Source organism: Hemitrygon akajei, chromosome 8 (genome assembly GCF_048418815.1).
Source record: "Hemitrygon akajei chromosome 8, sHemAka1.3, whole genome shotgun sequence".
Lineage (NCBI taxonomy): Eukaryota > Metazoa > Chordata > Chondrichthyes > Myliobatiformes > Dasyatidae > Hemitrygon > Hemitrygon akajei.
Window position 1 is genome coordinate 117,505,304 of NC_133131.1, and position 22,315 is coordinate 117,527,618.

Sequence of the window (22,315 nt, forward strand, 5' to 3'; positions counted from 1 at the left end):
TAATTAATTCTGTCAGATCTTATCATAACCTTCTCTGATCCCAGGATAACAGTCCCAGCCTCTCCATCCAATGCAAGTAAAACAATGCCTCATCACTGGAATCATCAGCTTAAATGTCTTCTGCACCTTCCCTTACCCTATTTACATCTATTTTAAATTGTTGTGTCCAGGAATGGACACAATATGCCAAGTTACATGCTTATCATTTCTTCCTTATTGTTATACTCTTATGTTTCATACTCACAGAGAAATAATTTGTCAGGGATTAGGTGAACGGCTCCAGATGAACTGTTCTTGCGCTGGTGTAAATTTGATAGGCCAAATTGCTTCCTTCCAGTTATTATCAAGAAAACCACCAACAGAAGGCTCCAGATGGTGTTCCTGCACATTAATCTCAACTGTGAAGTCAGAGGGAATGATGTGGGTTTGGTAGGAAGGGAAGAGAGGGACCAAGGAAATTCTTGGGTGTTTGACCTGTGGCCAATCAGTGAACGGGAGTGTGAGAAGAAGCGGTGACTTCCCACAGATCTGCAATTCATGATGATAAAAGCAACACTTGGTGACTGTTTTCAGAGTTTGAACTGTGGCCCATCAGTGAATGCGAGCATGACAGGAGGCGACTTCACACAGATCCACAACTGAAGATTAAAAAGCAGCGCTTTGCTGCAGTTTTCTGAGTTTGAACTGTGGGCAGTCAGTGAATGGGATTCATTAGCAAGGGGGAATAAAAATAACGCAGGGGAAAGCACAGTGACCATTGTTGGAATGGGCCAGTGTTAGAGTGGGGAGGCTTTGTCTTTGGCTCATCAGGCTTGGCTGAGATCATTCTTGATTCTTCATTCCTTGTCTGTTAGGGCATAGTCAGAGCAGTGGGAATGACTCCAGAGACTGTGTTGTGTTCTTTGTGTAAGATATAGGAATTCTCGGAAACCTACAGCCTCCCAGATAACCACATCTGCACCAGGTACACTGAGCTGCAGCTCCTCAGAAACATGTTAAGGAACTGGAGCTGCATCTCAATGACCTTCAACTCATGTGGGAGACTGAGGACATGACAGATAGGTGCTACAGGGAGGCGGGTAACTGGGTGACTGTTAGGAGAAGGAAGGAAAGTGGGCAGCCAGTACGGAGTACATCTGTGGCCATTCCCTTCATTAAAAGTATACCGTATAGATTCCTATCGAGGGGAGCAACCTACCAGGAGGGAACCGCAGTGACCGGGTCTCTGGCAATGAGTCTGGTGCTGTGGCTCAGGAGAAAAGAGAGGTGAAGAGGACTGCAGTGGTGATAGGAGAGTCCATAGTTAGAGGAACAGAGATGAGATTCTGTGGGCATTATAGAGATGCCTGGAGGCTGCTTAACATTACAGGAAAGATACTGGCATGGGTAGCGGAATGGCTGACAGACAGGAGGCAGGGAGTGGGAATAAAAGGGGCCTTTTCTGGTTGGTTACTGGTGACTAGTGGTGTTTCTCAGGGGTCACTATTAGAACCACTACTTTTCACATTGTTTGTCAATGATTTGGATAATGGAACTGATGGCTTTGTGGCAAAGTTTGCGGATGATACAAAGATAAGTGGAGGCATGGGTAGTGATGAGGAAACAATTCAATTGTAGCAGGACTTAGACAAATTTGAAGAGTGGGCAAAAAAGTGGCAGATGAAATACAGTATTGGGAACTGTATGATAATGCATTTTGGTGAAAGGAACAATAGTGCAGACTACGATCTAAATGGGGAAAAGGTTCAAACATCAGTGGTACAGATGGACTTAGGAGTCCTTGTGCAAGACTCCCAGATGGATAATTTACAGGTTGAGTCTGTGGCAAAGAAGGCAAATGCAATGCTGATAGTTATTTTAAGGGGAATAGAATATAAAAGCAAGAAGATAATACTGAGCCTTTATAAGGCACTAGTTAGGCTACGCTTGGAGTGTTGTCATCAGTGTTGGGTCCCATAGCTCAGAAAGGATGTGTTGTCATTGGAGAGAGTCCAGAGGAGGTTCACGAGGATGAATCTGGTAATGAAGGAGTTAATATATGAGGAGTGTTTGGCAGCTTTGGGCCTGTACTCACTGGAATTCAGAAGGATGCGTTGGGATCTCATTAAAAACGACCGAATGTTGAAAGGACAAGATAGGATAAATGTGGGGAGAATGTTTCCTTTGGTGGGGGTTTCCAGAACTCAAGGGCACAACCTCAAAACTGAGGGGCGATCCTTTAAAACAGTGGTAAGAAGGATTTTTTTTTAGCCAGAGACTAGTGAATACGTGGATTGTTCTGCCACAGACTGTGGTGGAGGCCAAGTCCATGGGGATGCTTAAAGCGGATGTTGATTGTTTTCTGATCGGTCTGAGCATCAAAGGATATAGGGAGAAGGCAGGTGTAAAGGATTGAGTGGGATACGGAATCAGCCATGATGGAATGGCAGAGCAGACTCAATGGGCTGAATGGCCTAATTCTGCTCCCGTGTCTGATGGTCTTACGGTATGTTGCCTCCAAGGTGTAATTGTCAGGGATGTCTTGGATTGAACCACAACGGCATTCTAAAGGGGCAGTGTGAGCAGCCAGAAGTTTTAGTAGATATTGGCACCAATGACAAAGGTAAGAAGGGCAAGGAGGTCCTGAAGAGAGATTTTAGGGAGCTATGTAGAAAGATGACAAGCAGACTCCCAGGGTAGCAGTCTCTGAGTTGCTGCCTGTGCCATGCACCAGTGAGGGTAAGAATAGGTGCATTTGGCAGATAAATGCATGGCTGAGGAACTGGTGCAAGAGCAGGAGTTATTCTGGATTAAGTGTTGTACAATGATCTAGAATTGATTAGAAAGCTTAAGGTAAAGGAACCGTTAGAGGCCAGTGATCATAATGTGATAGAATTCACCCTGTAAATTGAGAGGAATAATCTAACGTCAGATGTATCATTATTGCAGTGGAGTAAAGGGAATTACAGAGGCATGAGAGAGGAGCTGGCCAAAGTTGATTGGAAGGCGCAAAGCACATTCCAAATTCCAAAGGCACAGGATAGATACATCCCGAAGATGAAGTATTCTAAAGGCAAGATGACAAATCTCAGGCTGACAAGAGAATTCAAAGCCAACATAAAAGCCAAAGTGAAGGCATACAATAGAGCAAAAATTAGTGGTAAGTTAGAGGATTAGGAATCTTTTAAAATCCAACAGAAGGCAACTAAAATAGTCATTAAGATGGAAAAGATGGAATACAATGGTAAGCTGACCAAAAAGAGGATACCAAAATTTCTTTAGATATACAAAGAGTAAATGAAAGGTCAGAGTAAATATCGGAAATGATGGAAAATGATGCTGAATAGGTAGCAATGGGGGACAAGAAAATGGCAGACAAACTGAAGAAGTATTCTGTACCTGTGGAAGACATTAACTGTATGAGTGTCAGGGAGCAGAAGTGCGTGAAGTTGCCGTTATTAGGGAGAATGTGCTTGGGAGCTCAAAGGCCTGAAGGTTGATAAACCACCTGGAGCAGATAATTTACACCCTAGGATCCTTAAAGAGATGGCTGAAGAGATTGTGGAGGCATTGGTAATGATCTTTCAAGAATCAATAGATTCTGGCATGGTTCTGGAGGTCTGAAAAATTGAAAATGTCACTCCACTCTTCAAGAAGAGAGAGAGGCAGAGGAAAGAAAACCACAGGGCAATTAGTCTGGTCTCAGTGGTTGGGCAGATGTCAGAGTCGACTCTTAAGGATGTGGTTTCAGGGTACTTGAGGCATATGATAAAGTAAGCTGAAGTCAGCTTGGTTTCCTTAAGGGAAAAACTTGCCTGACAAATCTATTGGAATTCTTTGAAGAAATATCAAGCAGGATAAACAAAGGAGAATCAGAGAATATTGTGTACTTGGATTTTCAGAAGGTCTTTGACAAGGAGCCACACATGATGCAGCTTAACAAGCTAAGACCCCATGGTATTATAGGAAAGATACTAGCATGGATAGAGCATTGGCTGATTGACAGGAGGCAAAGAGTGGGAATGAAGGGAGCATTTTCTGGTTGACTGTTGGTGACTAGTGATTTTTCACAGGGTTCTGTGTGTTAGCACTGTTTCTTTTTACTTATATGTCAATTATTTGGATGATGCAATTGATGGTTTTGTGGTCAAGTTTGCAGATGATAGGAAAACAGGTGGAGGGGCAGGTAGTGCTGAGGAAGTAGGGAGGCTGTAGTACAACTTAGACAGATTAGGAGAATAGACAATGAAGTGGCAGATGGAATATAGTGTTGGGAATTGTTTGGCCATGCACTTAGGTTGAAGAAATAAAAGTGTTGACTATTTTCAAAATGGAGAGAAAATTAAAATATCTGATTTAGAAAAGGACTTGGGAGTCTTCATGCAGGATTCCCTAAAGGCTAATTTTCAGGTTGAGTCTGTGGTGAAGAAGTCAAATACAATGTTAGTGCTTTTTTAAGAGGGCTAGAATATGAAATCAACAATGTAATGTGGAGGCTTCATTATCTCCAAGGAAGAAAGAAAGAGGGGAATCTAGTAGGAGAGGACAGAGGCCATGAAAGAAAGAAAGGATCCTCATCCCCTTTTCTTTCGTCCATGGCCTTCTGCCCTCTCCTATTAGATTCCCTTTTCTCTATCCCTGTATCTCTTTCACCAGTCAACTTCCCATCTCTTTACTTCACCATTCCTCTCATGGTTTCACCTATTTCTCCCTCCCCTCTCCCCACCCTTTAACTCATCTTTTTTTCTTCAGTCCTGCTGAAGGGTCTCGGCCCGAAATGTCGACTGTTTACTCTTTTCCATAGATGCTGCCTGGCATGCTGAGTTCCTTCAGCTGTTCAGGTGAGCTGTTGCAGTTTATGTGGCTTTAGTTCCCTGAGTTTACCTATTTGTAACAGTAGTCCTAATTGCTCAAGCCAGGAGAACAGCTAAGTATTAATAACAAACCTGAAGTTACCCATCAGCTGCAAATTTCAATGTCATGCAAATAAAAGGTTGAAATTTAGTCATTCTCTATCAACATCATCTCAGCAACCCTATGCACATTTTAGTGAAGTGTACTCTACAAAAGCAATTAACTGGCCTTAAGACGGAACAACAAGTAAATATTTAAGGCTGTGATCTGAACAGTGGGGTGTTGATGTTACTGATCCATCGCTCCTCACAAAAACTTCCAAATCCGGTCAGGGAAAGCAACAGAGACAATGGACTTTATATTGCTTTTTTGTTTGCTAACATAAAGTAGGTGCAAAGAGGGTCAATTCCAAAGATCTTGGATCAGTTGATTTTTAGTTGTCTCCAGAGGGCATCACAGACTGTGTTAGGCTCCTGGGTTGTGAAAATGATGAAGCTGTGTCAGTTCCACCTCCACTGTAGAGTGAGACTTGATCTGCTCATGATCCTCGGTGGTACCTGAATAACTTAATAAATAAGAGATCCAAGAAAGACCATTTTAGACTCATAATTCAGGCCACTTTCTTTACCAAAATATTAGAACATGGAACAGTATAGCACCTTAACAGGCATTTTGGACAATAATGTTGTGCTAAACTAATTAAGCTTATGACATTTAATCCCTTCTGCCTGCGCATGGTGCATAATCCTCCATTCTCTGCATATACATGTGCTTTTCTAGAGCCAGTTGAATGGCTTCATTGTACCTCCCTCCATTACCACTCCTGAACATTATTATCATTCATATGCTTTAAATCTATGGCTTATTGATCAAAATTGAATTAATTGAATTCTTCAAGTTTGAGATTTAAAGGTGTTTGTAAATCATGGAGATCATGGTACACAGAATACAAATAAAGATATGGTGTCAATCAAATATTTGAAGTGTGAATTGCCTACTCTTAAACTGGGTTTATAAGTCTTAAATGCAAAGGGTAAATTCCAATGGCAATTCCTGATTTTATTCAATTTTTAATCTATGATTATAGGTTGGCTGCATGAACTGGGCAAACGTCTCGAAACTCCATACTATGACAATAATACAATGGGAGGACCTGGAATCAGAAGTGCCTATATTGCTGCCCTTTACTTCACCCTCAGCAGCTTGACCAGTGTGGGATTTGGAAATGTTTCTGCCAACACTGAAGCAGAGAAGATCTTTTCCATCTGCACAATGCTGATAGGAGGTTTGTCTATTAATTTTTTTTGACATTGGTAGAACCCAGATGTAATTTTTGTGCATATAATATACAGAATGGAAATAAAATTTTTGAAGCTCATACAAAATTTGTTATATTGCATCTATGACCTGAAATAAGCTTAGCTGATGTTTAGCTTCTTAGATGATAGTGGAAGTGAATGTCCAGTGAGGCATATATGGATCAATACAATGCTCTTAGCACTTGTGCCCAAATTGAATTTTTACCTCTTTCTGGTCTTAATTAAAAGCCACTCTTACTGACTTATTTAATAAAATGACAGGCTTGGAAATGTCTGCAAAGTGAATACCTGTTGTGTGTTTGGGCTTCTCAAAACATCAGGACCACAAACACACATGGACTGCTTCTATCACACTTTTATAAGACTATCAAATGGTCCTTAGATAGACTTCTGACTCATATCTAACTTGTTATGATCTTGCATCTTATAGTCTACCTGAACTTACCTGAACTATCCTATTAAATTTTGTAACAATGAAAAAGGCTACTTGGTCCATTGGAACCATGTCAAATCTCAGACCAATCTCACCATTCATATTCCCTAATCTTCTTCTTTGCAAGATGAGGTCCTATGATCATCTCTTCGACCAACCCTCTGCTTTACCCCGAGTTTCTCAAGCAGTTTGCTTCTTTTTTCCTTGTAACGAGTCCTTTCAGATATTCCCATTTTCCCACTATCTACCTATGCTAGGGATAACTTACAGTAGCCAATTAATCTAACAAACATTCCATCTTTGGGATGTGGGAGGATTCCAGAGCATCGGAAGGAAGCCCATGCATTCACAGGGGAATGTCCATGGACAAGGGAGTCATGTAGGAAACGATCCCTGCAGGAAGTGGGGTGGGGGGAGGGGTAAGGGAAATCTGTGCCTGGTGGTAGAGAAGGTACAAGTTATGGAGAATTATGTGCTGGACATGGAGACTACTAGGGTGATAGGTGAGGACAAGAGCAACCCTATCCTTGGCAAAATGATGGGAGGAAGGAGTAAGAGCAGACAGGCACAAAATGGAAGAGATGTGGGTGAGGACTGCATTGATGGTGGAGGAAGGAAAGCCTTTCTCTTTGAAGAAGGAGAGCATCTCATTAGTTCTGGATTGAAAAGCCTTATCCTGAAAGCTGATGCAGTGGAGGCGGAGGAAATGAGAGAAAGGGTGGCACTTTTACAAGTGACAGGGTGTGAAAAGGTATGGTCCAGGTAGCTGTGAGAATCAGTGGGTTTATAAAAGATATGAGTGGATAAACTGTCTCCAGAGTTTGAAAGGGGAGTTTGGTTACAGAAATGGACCAGGTAAATTTGAGGGCAAGGTGGAAGTTGGAAGCAAAGTTGAAGAAGTCAACAAGTTCAGCATGGGTGCAGGAAGCAGCCCCAATGTAGTCGTTGATAGGAAAAGTTGGGGAGTGATACTGGTGTAGGTTTGGAATGTTGACTGCTCCACATAGCTGGCAAAAAGGCAGACATAGCTGGGACCCATGGCTACACCCTTGGTTTGGAGGAAGTGGGAGGAGCCAGAGGAGTAACTATTGAGAGTGAGAACTAACTCCACCAGATGGAGGAGAGTGGTGGTGGAGGGGAACAGCTTGGGTCTGTTATATAGAAAGAAACGGAGAGCTTTAAGGCCATCCTAATAATGGATAGAGGTGTATAGGGACTGGATGTCCATGGTGAAAAGGGGACAATCAGGGCCAGGGAACTTGAAGTCATTGAAAAGATCCTGAGCATGTGAAATGCCACGGATGTAGGTAGGAAGAGACTAAACAAAGGAGAGGGGGATAAAACAGAGTTAAGGTATGCGGATATAGGTTTGGTGGGGCAGGAACAAGCAGAAACAATGGGTTGAACTGGACAGACAGGTTTGTGGATCTTGGATAGGAGGTAGAAACAGGAGGTGAGGGGTAAGGGAATTATGAGTGGCAGTGGATGGGAGATCCCCAGAGTTAATTAGATTAGTGATGGTTAATAAGATCAGTCACGGTGACCAAGGCCTGGTGCTCCTGTTGGCCGCTTTCCTGAGCGCAGACACTCCGTCCATCAGATAAGGTGGGATCTGCCAGTGCCCACCCAGTTCAATTCTGCTTCCTAACACAATCCAACATATCAATCTATGGCCTGCTCTACTGCTACAATGAGGCCACACTCAGGATGGAGGAGTAACACCTAATATTCCTTCTGGGTAGCCTCTAACTGATAGCATGTATATTGATTTCTTGAACTTCCAGTAATTGCCCCACCCCTCTTCACCATTCCCATTCCCATTTCCTTCTCTCGCCTTATCTCCTTACCTGCCCATTATCTCTCGCTGTTGCTCCTCCCCGTTTCCTTTCATCCATGGTCTTGTGTGCTCTCCTATCAGATTCCCCCTCCTCCAGTCCTTTATCAATTCACATATCAACTTCCCAGCTCTTTATTTCACCCTTTCCTCTCTTCCGGTTCACTTATCATTTACCACCTTGACTCCTTCCTCCCCTCCTCCCACCTTGTTGCTCTAACTTCTCATCCTTTTTTCCAGTCCTGATAAAGGGTCTTGACCCACAGTGTCGACCGTTTACTCTTTTCCATAGATGCTGACTGGCCTGCTGAGTTCCTCCAGCATTTTGTGTGTGTTGCTTGGATATGCAGCATTTGCAGATCTCGTCTTTTAGCTATGGGAGTTGGTAGGTTTATAAAAGATATTGGTAGATAGTTTGTCTCCAGAAATTAAGAAAAAGAGATTGAGAAAGATGTCAGAAATGGACCAAGTGAACTTAAGGGCAGCATGGAAGTTGGAGGCAAAGTTGTTGAAATTGACAAGCTCAACATGGGTGCATGAAGCAGCACCAATGCAGTCGTCACTGTACTGCAGAAAGAGTTGGGGAGCATTACCAGGGAAAGCCTGGAACGTGGACTGTTCCATGTAGCCAATGAAAAGGCCGACATCACTGGGGCTCATGCTGGTGCCACTGGCTACGTACATCTTGAGTTTGTGGCAAGTTGGAGGAGCCGAAAGAAAAATTGTTGAGTGTGAGGATCATTTCCACCAGACAGTGAAGAGCAGTTGTGGAGTGGAACTGGTCAGGTCTGTTGCTGCAGTAGTTGATTTAAGGAATTGTTTATAACTAAAGACCCGCAAAAATATGTAAGTTTTTGTTGATGTTCTAACAAACTGAATGATTTGGCCAACATTGTTCATTACAATGTTCAACTGAGTTACACTTCTATTTTCCTTCTCTCCTTAGCATTGATGCATGCATTAGTCTTTGGAAATGTAACTGCTATCATTCAGCGCATGTACTCTAGGTGGTCTCTGTATCACCACAGAATTAAAGACTTAAAGGATTTCATCCGGGTTCACCATCTACCGAAGCAACTGAAACAGCGAATGCTGGAATATTTCCAGACAACATGGTCTGTCAATAATGGAATTGATGCTAATGAGGTACTTCCCTTATCTTAAATATGCTATGATGAGAAAACCTTTTGGCATGTTATTGCAAGTGAAGTAAAATTATGAATATATTCAAAAATAATATATTTCTCTTTACACTTGCTATTTCACTATTTTGCTATTTTTTTAATTCCCTTTGACTGCAAGTTAGTTGAATTTTCAACAGGAGTTAGAAAACAAATATGGTTCATTCCCATTTGCTTCATTCAGCTTCATGAGTAAAGAAAACAAGAAACTGCAAAGACTAAGAGAGTGAATAACCAGGGGACTTCTGCAGTCTGGTGTCTATTGCCAGTTATGTTGTTACAGTATCCCCTGGCTATTCAACAAAGATTCGTGGAGCAGTGCTGCACTCCTTTATGCCTCTCAAAGACCAGACTCCATGGTTTATATTGCTCTTAGTCACTCTCCAATACACCCCAATCTGTCTGGTGTACTTGGAAGAAATTATTATTTAAATTAAATTTGGATCTTCTCCCTTTCCTTTCTCACCCTTGCTGCCCAACTTTTTCAAATACTGATGTATAGTGGAGTACTTGCCTCAGGGAAGGGATGATTCAATCCACTACCAGAAGGGTGCCCTTTGAAAGAGAAGGCCTTGCCTGAAGATATCAGACAAGGCATGCTTTTTCAAAGGGCATCCTTCTTTTACTACTCTTTGATATGTGTTCAGCAGTGTATGTTAACAAGATGGTCACCCACCACAAAGAATATCATAGTCAATCTTAATTATTTCTTTAATAAATGTGCTCCACAGTCCCGGCAGTAATGAGTCACTGAATATTAATCGGTTACATTAATAAGACCATAAGATCATAAGACGTATGAATTAGGTCATTTGGCCCATTGAGTCTGTTCCACCTTTCCATCATAGCTGATTTATTTTTCCTCTCAACACAATTCTCCAGCCTTCTCCCCATAATTTTTGATGCCCTTATTAATTAAGAACTTATCAAACTCCACTTTAAATTTTAAAAAAACTTGCCATTCACAGCCATCTGTTGCAGTGAATTCCACAGATTCACCACCTAAAGAAATTCCTCCTAATCTCTAGTCTAAAGGGACATCCTTCCATTCTGAAGCTAAGTCCTCTGGTCCTAGACTCTCGCATTTTTCAGTAGATTTCAGTGAGATACCCTCTCCATTCTTCTAAACTCCAGAGAGTACAGTCCCAGAGCCACCAAATGCTCCTCTTACAATAACTCTTTCAGTTCCAGGATCATCTTTGTAAACCTCATGATCTGTCTCCGATACCTGCACATTCTTCCCTAGAAATGAGGCCTAAAACTGTTCACAGCACTCCAAATGTGGTCTGACCAATGCCTTATAAAGGTTTAGGATTACCTCTTGTCTTCCTTACTATCAACTCTGCCTGAAAGTTAATCTTTAGAGAATTCTGCACAAGGAGTTCCAACTCACTTTGCCCCTCTGATTTCTGAATTTGCTCCCCATTTAGAAAACTTTATACTCCTTATTCCTCCTATCAAAGTGAAGGACCATACACTTCCCTACACTGTATTCTTTGCCCATTTTCCTCATCTCTATATTTATCCTTCTACAGACCCCAGGTTTCTCAACACCACCTGCCTCTCCACTTATCTTTTTATCATCCGCAAATGTGGCCTGAAAGCCATGAATTCTGTCATCCAAAGTAATGACGTAAAACATGAAAAGTAGCAGGCCGAGACCAGCCCCTGTGGAAAACCACTAGTCAGCAGCCAATCAGAAAAGACTCCCATTAATAGAGCCGTGTCCTCATTCTTCTGATATAGAGGGCAGTAGTAGTACTATCAATGATCACCCACGGGTGACCAACTAACTTGGTCTATAATGCATGTTGAAGCTAAAACCTTCTTGTTCTCCATGGATGAATACTACAGAGCTTATTAAAAACCTACCTGCAGAGTAACTGAGTCACTTTGCTGGGTCATCTTATCTTTTCCATGAATGCTTACATATACGTATTAATTGCGCTCTGAAAAATAAACAATAAACACTTCCTTCTGTTATTAACATACTCTTAACTGAAATATTCCAAATGTATTTGTAGAAAATTTTTTGAACACTAATATAGTTTCTCAGTGCCACCATTTAAATGTTGCTTTCTCTATTACTTTTTCCTTTGTTTTTTTTTTTGCTTTCTTTCTAATTTAACATCTGTTCCTGTTGTTCTTGCGATGCTTTCTGTTCTTTTGTATAACTTATGGCACCACTAATACAGTCAATCACATTTCCAAGAGGCCACACTAAAAGTCGCTTTTGGTCTTACTTTTCTTTGACCTCTAATAACTTATTTAATGGAAGTGGCTTTGATGCCCCAAAAATTTCAATGAAACATTTTTATATTGCTTAAATCATGTGCTTCTGTATGAGAATGTGCCTCATACAAATAGCACTGGATGTGTGATTTTCTCAGTACTGGCATGAGAAAGACAACTGACTGGGGACTGTCAAAATGAGCAAGTCCCCGTCACTGATCATAAGACATAGGAGCAGAATTAAGCCATTCAGCCCATCGAGTCCACTCCACTATTTCATCATCCCGGATCCCATTCAACCCCAAAAACCTGACTTCTCACCATATTCCTTGATGCCCCAACCAATCAAGAATCTATCAACTGTCACTTTAAATATACTCATGGATTGACCTCCACTGCAGTCTGTGGCAGAGCATTCTAAAAAAATTCCTCCTTACTTCTGTTCTAAAAGGTCGCACCTCAATTTTGAGGCTGTGCCCTCTCGTTCTAGTACCCCCACCAGAAGAAACATCCTCTCCATATCCATGTAATGCCCACCACTTTTCTTCTGAAGTTAATGGGTGAAAAGCAGTGGTTCCAACCTGGGGTCCATGGACCCTTTGGTTAGTGGTAAGGCTCCATGGCACAAAAAAAGTTGAGAACCCCTGGTTAAGAGGAATGACATATTAATGAACTGCACTATTTCACAAATGAATATGTACAGTCGGCCCTCCTTATCCGCGAGGGATTGGTTCCGGGACCCCTCGCGGATACCAAAATTCACGGATGCTCAAGTCCCTTATTCAAACTGTGTCAATCCGGTGGACCTTAGGACCCAGCGGAACCCCAGACCTTATTTAACCTGTCTCAGTGTGGTGGACATTAGGACTCAGCGCCAGAGCTCTAAATGTGAAGTGTCTCTACTCACAAAAATAATAACAATCACGATTGAAAATACAGTGGAAATAACAAAGCGATCGGAAAGAGATGAAATGCCATCGGTCATTGGAAAAGCGTTAGGCTATGTCGGTCAACGATTTGAACTATTTTAAAGGATAAAGTGAGAAAGGCCCTGCCCCGATGAAAACTACAATTATTACTAAGAAACGCACTGGTTTAATTATTGGGTTTTGGGGTTTTGAGTTATTGATCCTCCACATCAACCCGCCACGGATGGAGAGCGCGCTCAATAGCGGTCTGTCACTGGCTCACACTTGGGAACGGTTCCCGAGCCCAGCACTGAAGCATACGTTCTTAAGTGTTTTATATGCTTAGAAAGGTAAAATATATACCGTAGATTTCGCACTACAGAGCGCACCTGATTAAAAGCCGCTGGCTCTAATTTTAGAAAGAAAATCAATTTTGTACTTGTACAAGCCGCACCGGATTTTAGGCCGCACCGGATTTTAGGCCGCAGGTGTCCCACGTTGTAATATGAGATATTTACACAGAAAGATATTACACGTGAGGATTTTTTAACTTTTAATTAAATCCATATGGTAACATAAACAAATACATATTGCAAATGCTTTTTTTCGAACCGTGCCTGTAACACGGCTACTTTTAAATATACATACGTATCGGTAACACACAAATTACGTTGCATATACATTCCAATATCTCCTAACGACTGGTAAAAAAATATATACTGCAGCCTACCAGGAAAAGTTATTGATCGCCTTTAACTTAAAAGCAGCGTTTCGTGCTCGCCTAATGCCCCCACCTTCCGTTTATCGCAAACCGGTATTTCCCACAAGACGCGGCAAAACCGGATGTGATGTCATAGTATCCCGGGATGTAGTACTTCTAACTTTAACTAGAAAATACTAACAAATGAATTACTAAGCGAAAATATTATAAACTAAATAACTGCCATAAAGGCAGCACAATGCTTTTCTTCGAGTGTTTTCCATGTTGATGAGGGTGAGTACAAATGACTGATTTACAATAATTTAATTGTGAAAGTGCGCTTGATTTATCGTACAATTTCATTGGACCTCTGTGAACTACTCATCAATTTTATTGGTCTACTGTTACGAGGCAAAATGTTTTTGGCGGCATGAAAAAAAATCATGCATTAGCCGCACCGTAGTAAAGGCCGCAGTGTTCAAAGCTGTTCAAAATGTGGGAAAAAAGTAGCGGCTTATAATCCGACATCTACGGTACTATATACTAAGACAAACGTTTGAGTAACTGACGCTTAATAATACTGGATGTACCTGTTCCGGCTTACTTAATAAGAGAACTTCTGATTTTGTTCGATCCTGATCCATGATATCCCACACACATCCTCCCGTATGTCAAGAAAAAAAGTCTGTACATGCTCGAACAACAAGTGCTGGAAGAGCACTTCCAGGTTTCCGCGATTCACAGTTGGTTGAATTTGCGGATAAGGAGAGCCGACTGTATTACCGAAGGGGGAAAGAAAGCAAATGCTGAAAACACTCAGCAGGTCAGGCAGCATCTTTGGAGAGGGCAGCAATGGGTCCCTCATTAGAAATGTGGAGAAGAGAAAAAAAGTGTTGGTTTTGGGTTGCAGAGAAGATGGAGGAAAGGTGAGTGAAACATAGGAAATGTCTCTGAAAGGATGATATTGTAGTGTAACAGTTAAGAAACTGTCACAGTCAGGTTAAGCTTCCTCGTCTATGTAGTATGCTGATAATGAAAAGGCTGTGGGTCATGCCCAGCAGGCCAAAATATATAAAAAAGAAATAAAATAAAAACTGGATCAAAATGACCAGTTCTCACACAAACATAAACAAAGAGTGAGTTGTTTATAGTTGAAGAATTTGCTTTTGAATCCTGCAGGCTGCAGTGTACCTCAACAAAGAAGAGGTGTTACTACTCAAGCAATGTGTTTGGCCTTATTGTAACAGCATAGGAGGCCATCAGTAGAAAGACCAAAGTGTGAGTAGACAATAAACTTAAATAGAAAGCAAGAGGGAACTCAGAGTTGCTTCTGCAGATAGAAAGCAGATGTTCCACAAAGCAATCACTCCACCTGTATTTTGTTTTTCCATCTTGGATTAGGCTGCATGGACAATATTGAATGTAGTACAGTCGAATATAAGGGTAAGTGCTTTGTTGCTTCACCTGGAAAAACTGTTTGGATCTCTGGATGGTGAGAAGGGAAGAGGCGAAAGGACACATATTGCACCTCCTGTGGCTGCATGAGAAAGTACAATAAGATATGAAGTTCTAGCAGAGAAAACCAAGGAGTCACAAAGGCAGTGATCCTTTCAAAATGCTGAAAGGGCAAGGTAGAATCTTGTGAACATTGGTGGAAATTGTTAAGATGATCCATTGACTAAGGAGTGTTGTTAGGTGGAAGGAGACGATCAGGGGAACTTGTTTCTTACTTGTTTCCATCTGTTTGATGGAAATGTAATATGGGCAATGTGATCACTAGCAAGTATCTGCTTGATGTTTGACAGACCAGTATGTTTTTGAATTGTTCTGTTGTACTATTGAAAGGGATACCATCCTGGTGTAAATCTTCCAGTGTTTATACTAGAAAGCAAACTTAAACTTGTGTCTCTGGTGCAGAATGTTACCCTGGGACATATGTTAAGAATTCAGGCACAATTATCAATGAATACTGCATGTATAACAGATCAGTAAAAATCTGTGAGAAGCCAACAATACAACTTTCTTGTCACATGGGGAAGAGATAATGCAGAAATTCTGGTGTCCATTAATGCTGGTTGATATGCATGATCCTCATTCAGTGCTTAAACACAATTTGGAAAACAGTATCCTTTGACATTTCCAGTTCGTGCAGGGCAGTGCAGATGCTTGCAGTGTGATATGATGGCGGGTAACACAGGTTTGTCTTTCCCAGGGAAAGACAAAAAGTTATGTTATTGGAAAAAATACAACTGGCTCTCGATCTGCTGCTGCTTCAAACTGAATTTTAGTTTTCTACTCCTGAAAATAATATCTGTCATCTTGTTTTTGGATCAGTGCATGGTTCACTAGCTGATTCTACTAGGATATTTAGCAGAACAGTCCTGCAATGAAAAGGTTCTGGACTATAGCAATTTTTTAAAAGAAATTCATATTTCTGTCTCTATGGTTCTGGAACCATTAAACTGTTCAATGACCATTTTCAAGGGCAGTCCCTTGAAATAAAGTTCCTCTACAAAATCAAAAATCAATATGGAAGGCAGACATTCAGCTTGAGTGATATGGACATGAAACCAATTACTCATCACCTTCCGAACTGTCTTCTTCTCATCCTCTCTCAGTCTCTTTATCTCCGACACTGAAGTTCTTTCAGCAAAAGCCAAGAAATTAGGTCACATTTGTAACACATTAAATTTTCCTGGAGTTGATTGCAACAGAGAACATTTTCTAGGTGAAATATTTCACAATAGATGTATGTATGTAGTCTTACATGAGCACCTTTGACCTTTTCTTGGCTTCAGGTATACATCAAAAAGTAATTCTTCTTGTAATATCCATTTTCAAGCCATAAATTGATGTTCTAATTGTGATTCAGCCTCAAAAGGATATCATGAAATTTGGTTCTTTTCTCGTTATTTAAAAGGACAGCCTACTGACACTGGAACACCTGACCTGGCCTGAGAATAGACATCTTCCAAAGTTGTAGAGGGCACTACTATTACTAATGGGTTTTCTTTCTTTCATCCACTTGGAGTCAGAGACCTTCTAATAGAAGGCAGAAACATGCCCATCACTGAAGTGCATACTTCAAAAGAAGTGTCATCCTAGTTGGATCTCTCGGATGGCAGTCATAATGTTTGACCACACCCTCACATTGGTCTCTCCAAGGAGGTCAAAGTAATATTGATTCTCAACCTTTGCCACAAATTCTTTCCAAGTAACCAATAGTGATCTACCAACTTGCTGCTCACCACAGCACTGGAGAGGTCATCCAGGTACAGCATTCATGATGAGAAGATTTCACCCATTGAGATTTCAGTGGGGATCATGTGAGATTTACACTAAGGTACTGGGAATTTCCTGTGTTGTTGGCCTCCAGTGAATCTAGGCACTCACTGACTGCATTCCTGAGCCAATATGAGCTCTCATTAATAACCTTTTCATTACCAGGCAAGATGTCCACTTCCTCACTGTGCAGCTTGGTTTGAGTCACTTGCCAGGTCACTGGGTAAATATAAATTGGAGGGTGATAGATTATTTTTCTGTAAGAGCATAAAAGATTATGGAGAGAAGGCAGAAGAATGGGTTGAGAGGGATAATAATCAGACATGATTGATGGGCTGAATTGCCTAATTCTACTCCTACAGTACTGTGCAAAAGTCTTAGGCACATATGTATATCTAGGGAGCCTAAGACCTTTACACCATACTGTATTAGTCAATGTGGAGCAGACAGTGAGTTTGTAAATCTGGCGGGAACACAGGATGTTGGGAATGGCGAGGCCGGAGCACCATAGGAAGGGTGTAGTGCAGGTGGCAGAGAGGAAGTGCCATAGGTGGGAGGTGGCACGGGGGCAGGCACACCCAGCCCAGAAACACCAGGCCAGGTCAGTTGATTCCAAACAATCAGTTTGTTAATCATTATAAAATGCCTCTCTGGTGCTTCCCGCTCCCTCCCCTCTCCCAGCCTTCTTCCCACTCTTGGTCCACAACAAGACCCATATCAGAGTCAGGTTTGTCAACGCTCACACATGTCATGAAATTATATTTTCTTTGCGTCAACAGTACAGTGCAATGCATAAAATTGTATATATGCATACTTTTACACAGTACTGTAAGTCTTAAGGTCTTGTGAATGTTGTTTTTCTAGAAAGCACATACTGCTTCCTAATTCTAAAGAAGATTATACTATCAGAAGGTTTCAGTGGCTGGCACTAATCCGTCAGATAGATTTGGACAAGAGTAAAAGTACACTTTTCTCTCTACTTGGCTTCTCACAACAGCGGCCTGTCCAACCACTGCAGCACATACAATTTTCACCCATGCGCACTATAAGATGGCTGTGGATAACACCACTGGTTCTCTCAAGATGAGACTGTATTGCCTGTATTGGGAGTACCCTGAAATAGTGCCAAGCAGTATGTATGCTGCATTCTACACAATCTAACATATGTTGCACAGCAGCCAGTGTCTAAGGAAGAATATAAGGGAAACTCAAGTTTGTGGTCAATGAAATGGATCTGGAAGAATAGTAAGATGAAGGACAGGAGGAACCAGGTATACTGTACTATGGAACTACCATATAGACATCCACAACATAGTAAATTTTAAACTGTGCTATCCAGGGCTAGAGATTTAATTGCTGTAGAGGATTTCTTACTCTTGTGGGATAATGACTTTCCTGACAAGGGTGAATTATTCTGCTTGGCAGAAGGGACTTGTGGCTATGAAGCAATTTCAGGTCTTGGACTTCTTTCATGGTGGTTATAAGAGTTGACTCTGAGACTGCAAGGAGTGGTTTTGACAGCTCTGGACTCCTTTCTTTTTTTTCTAGTTTGTGCATCAATTTTGAGATGTTGCATTTAGTTACTGGAGTATTCTCTTATTACTCCTTCAATTGCTCCCTTTATGATTTGATCTCTCTTCTTGGTTTCCTCATCTGATGAATCCACTATTTGTATCTCCACTGACTCTTTTCTCTTTGGCTTTCCCTTTATTCAATTGGGTATTGGCCATTGCATCTACTTTTAAAAGCAGTCTTTGTCTCCCACTTGAAGTTCATGCAATAACTTTAAAGCATGCAGAGTAGATTCTGCTTCTTTATATTCACAAAAGCTGAAAGTTTGCATCTTTCCTGAAGCTCCTTGAGTTCTCTTCCAGTTTAAAACCACGACATATTTCACAAGTAACTGTCTGATTAACATATCAGATGCTTTCTCAGATATGTTACCTACAAAAACTTGTAGTCGGACCACTTCTTTCATCAATTCCGTGCTTTCTCTGAGCAGCGTGGTTCTTCCTTGGTCCAATATGCTTTCCAGTCAGCGGCTCAGAGGTTGGCACCAATACCTTTATGCCCTCTGTTTGGCAATGGTTCATAGTGACAGTTGTGGCATCATCCAGTATTTTACTTAATTCGCTTTCAGTTGACTCTATTGCAAGGGATGTGGCATGCAATTTGTGGATGGATCTCCAATCAAGTTGTAGTTGTCTCAGCCAATCACATCCCCACAACGCTGGCCCTCCTGTTTTTACAACATACAAGCCGAATGTGGCTTGTTCGTTATAGTATTTCATTGTCATCAATATCATTCCCACAGGAGTTATCTTTCCTCCAGTATAATTTCTTAGTTGGATATCTGCCAGCTTCAGTTCAGTCTCTTTGAAATGCCGTTCAAACTTATTTTGTGGAATGACTGAAACAGTTGAACCAGTGTCCAATATCATCTTAATTAACTTGTCATTCACTTCTGGTGTAAGCCATATTGCTTGTTTATTGTTAGTTTTCACATTGTAAATCTTAAGGCTACACAATCCTGTGTCACTCTCATCATTATCAGATTTTTCATCAACAGCATACAGATTAGTGCTCTTTCTGAAACTACAACTTGATTTTTTAGTTTTTCTTTCCTCCCTGTGCAGCCCAACATGTTCTTTGTATGTGTCCTACTTTGTTGCATTTTCTGTAAATTTCACCTTTTAATCTTCACTTGTCTGGTGTATGTGAGCTCCTGCCACGACAGTAACACAATTTGTTTGGCCAGGTTGGTTTCTGTTTAGACAATGCAATTTTGTTCATGCTCACTTTCATTCCTGACTGCAACTTAATTGCATCTCAGTCTGTTGTTTTCATTGAAACAGCAATTTCACCGGCTCTTTTAAATATAAGTTGTGCTTCAGTTAGGTGCTGTTTTTGAATGTTTTCTTGTAAGATTCCACAAACTAAACGATTCTCTCAGTGCATCATTAAGCTCATCACTAAACTGACAATGCTCAGAAAATTTCTTCAATTCAGCTACGGACATGGAAATGGACTCCCCTTGCTTTTGCTGCCACTAATGAAACCTGAAGTGTTCTGCAATCAACAATATCTTTGTTTCTAAATGTTCCTGCATTGCTTTCATGATATCAGCAAAGCTCATTTTGGCTGGTTAGGTTGGAGCAGTTAAATTTCTAAGCAAACTGTATGTCTTTAAATCCAATGCACTCAGCAAAATTGACTCTCGCTTCTCATCGACTATATCATTTGCTTTAAATAAATGCTTATTCCATTCAGTATACATATTCCGGTTATCTTTTGTGTAATCAATTGCATCAATCTTTCTGATGTAACCAACCATTTCTGTTGTTTTTAAAAATTATTATTATCGCCCAGTGCTCTCTGTTTATGAACCCGTGAATTCTTCTGTTTTCCTCCTTTTTAAAACCTCAATTGTCTTTCCTTTTGCAAAGAAAAGGTGTTGCTCTGAAGAACGAAAAATGTACTGTGTGTTTTTTACCTGACTTTTTTATTTAACTCATCTGCACTTCAACAGGTAGATACTCATCTCAGCTTTGTTTTAAAAATACCTCATTGCCACTGTTATGTTTTATAACTCCAAAATATAAAACTAATGGCAAGAAAACGAGAACGGGTCTCAGCTTCGCTTTTACTTTTAGTGAAGCGCACGCATATAACATGGTAGCGTCATGATGTATGCAATTCACTTATTTTTTACATATAGCTCACAATGAATTACTTAAATGAACAACAGTGCTTAACCAAACAATATATTTACGATATTACTCAAGTATTACTGACATATTAAATACACAATAACCTGCACAGATTAAACTAGCAAATGAATGAATCTTCATTCCAATTACTTCAATGGAGTGCTGTAAAGGATAAAAAGCAAATTAAACAAGAGAAAGAGATTTTTTTAATTTATCACAATAAATCTATCGAACACAAATGCTGTTGATGTCATCGTGGTATTTAAGACATAAAATGCTTACAACTATTAATGCACACAGGTAATAAGTTTACAATCTCCTGAAAATATGTTTCATTGACTTGAAATAATTTACATTAGAAAAAGGCTATTCATTCTCCTCAGCTTATATTGGCCAAAGAAGTGATGCAGACTAACTCTAGTTCACGGCATAAATCACATCATGGTTACTCAGGTAATTTTTAGATATGATGAATGTTTCTGCCTCCACTGCAATTTCAGACAATGATCTAGACCCCATGCTCTTGAGGAATTTATTTTTCCCCAAATCCTGCGTAATCCCCTCACTTATCACCTCAAATACATGTTGCCGAGTTATTGACTGTGGGTTAAGGTAAGTTAAAAGTTCTAATTTACTTAAGAAAAATATCTTCCTTTCACTAAATCTTTGATCTTTTTTTCCAAGAAGTTGACCTTTTTCTTTTCACTTGAAATCATCTGGTCCATTTCAGTAGTCTGGAGTTACTCACCCTTTCCATCAAAGCATGGCAGAGCCTACATCCAAAACGAAAAAATTCTTATTCCAGCTGCAGCAAAATAAACATCCCTCATGAATGATACAAAGTTGGATGAATATATAAAAATCAAATATATATTTAAAAACTGTGGTACATTCAAGTATTACTCAGATCTACATGACACAACAAACCACATCGGTTTTGTCATTGTGGATCTCGAAAGATAGCGATACTCTCCTCTGTACATTATAGCTTTCAATCATTATACCAATTATTCTTATTAATCGTTTTAGGAGCTTTGACAGATGTAAATCCAATATAGTTGTACAGCAATATGCATTGTCTGAAAATATATATGTTGCAGGCTTCAATGGTATTTTCGGTGACATCCCAAGCTTCTTTTAGGCCAAAATGTGGTGGAATAACCTAAATAAACTTAACAACCACAGTGTTTAAAAATCCTTACAGTAGCCTTGGATGAAGTGATCCAATGTCACTCAGAAGTTATTATGACCAGATAACAACTATAACATTCAAAGTAGTTCAGTTGTCCTGTACATGCCAGGGTGTCCTGTATGAGATGAGAAAAGATTCATAGAAGTAGATAGCATGGAAACAGTCCTTCAGCCCACTCATCCATGCTGACCAAGATGTTACACTAACCCCATTTGCTTGCATTTGGCTGCTCTTCCTCTAAACCTTCCTAATAATCTACCCATCCAAATGTCTTTTAATCATTGTAATTGTACCTGTCTCTTCTGCTTCTTCTGATGGTTCATTCCATATACCCACCACTCTGCATGGACAAATTTGCCACTCGTGTCCCCTTTAAATCCTTTCCCTCTCACCTTAACCTATGCCCCCTAGTTTTAGACTTCCCTATCCTGGGAAAAGACTGTAAATATCTGCCCTAGTTATGAAGGGATCATCTATAAGCTTCCTTCACTCCAGGGAAAACAGCAAGAAAAGAGCTTATCCAATCACTCCTTGTAACTCGAGCCCTAGATTCCTGGCAACATCCTTGTGAATCTTTTTTGCACCCTCTTTAGCTAAACTACATCCTTTCTATCGCGTGGCAACTAAAACTGCACATTGTTCTCCTAGTGTAGCCTAACCAATGATCTATACAACTGCAACATTAGACCCC

At 40.6% G+C, this 22,315-nt stretch overlaps 1 protein-coding gene across 1 annotated transcript in view; it reads left to right on the forward strand.

Moving 5' to 3' along the window:
- The window catches only part of kcnh8 (potassium voltage-gated channel, subfamily H (eag-related), member 8), a 452,674-nt gene that overhangs the window by 300,115 nt on the left and 130,244 nt on the right, over positions 1 to 22,315 (forward strand). Inside the window, exons 8-9 of the mRNA XM_073054437.1 lie at positions 5,921 to 6,118; positions 9,366 to 9,565. Of these exons, the coding sequence (XP_072910538.1) occupies positions 5,921 to 6,118; positions 9,366 to 9,565 (398 nt within the window). The remainder of the gene's footprint in view (positions 1 to 5,920; positions 6,119 to 9,365; positions 9,566 to 22,315) is intronic.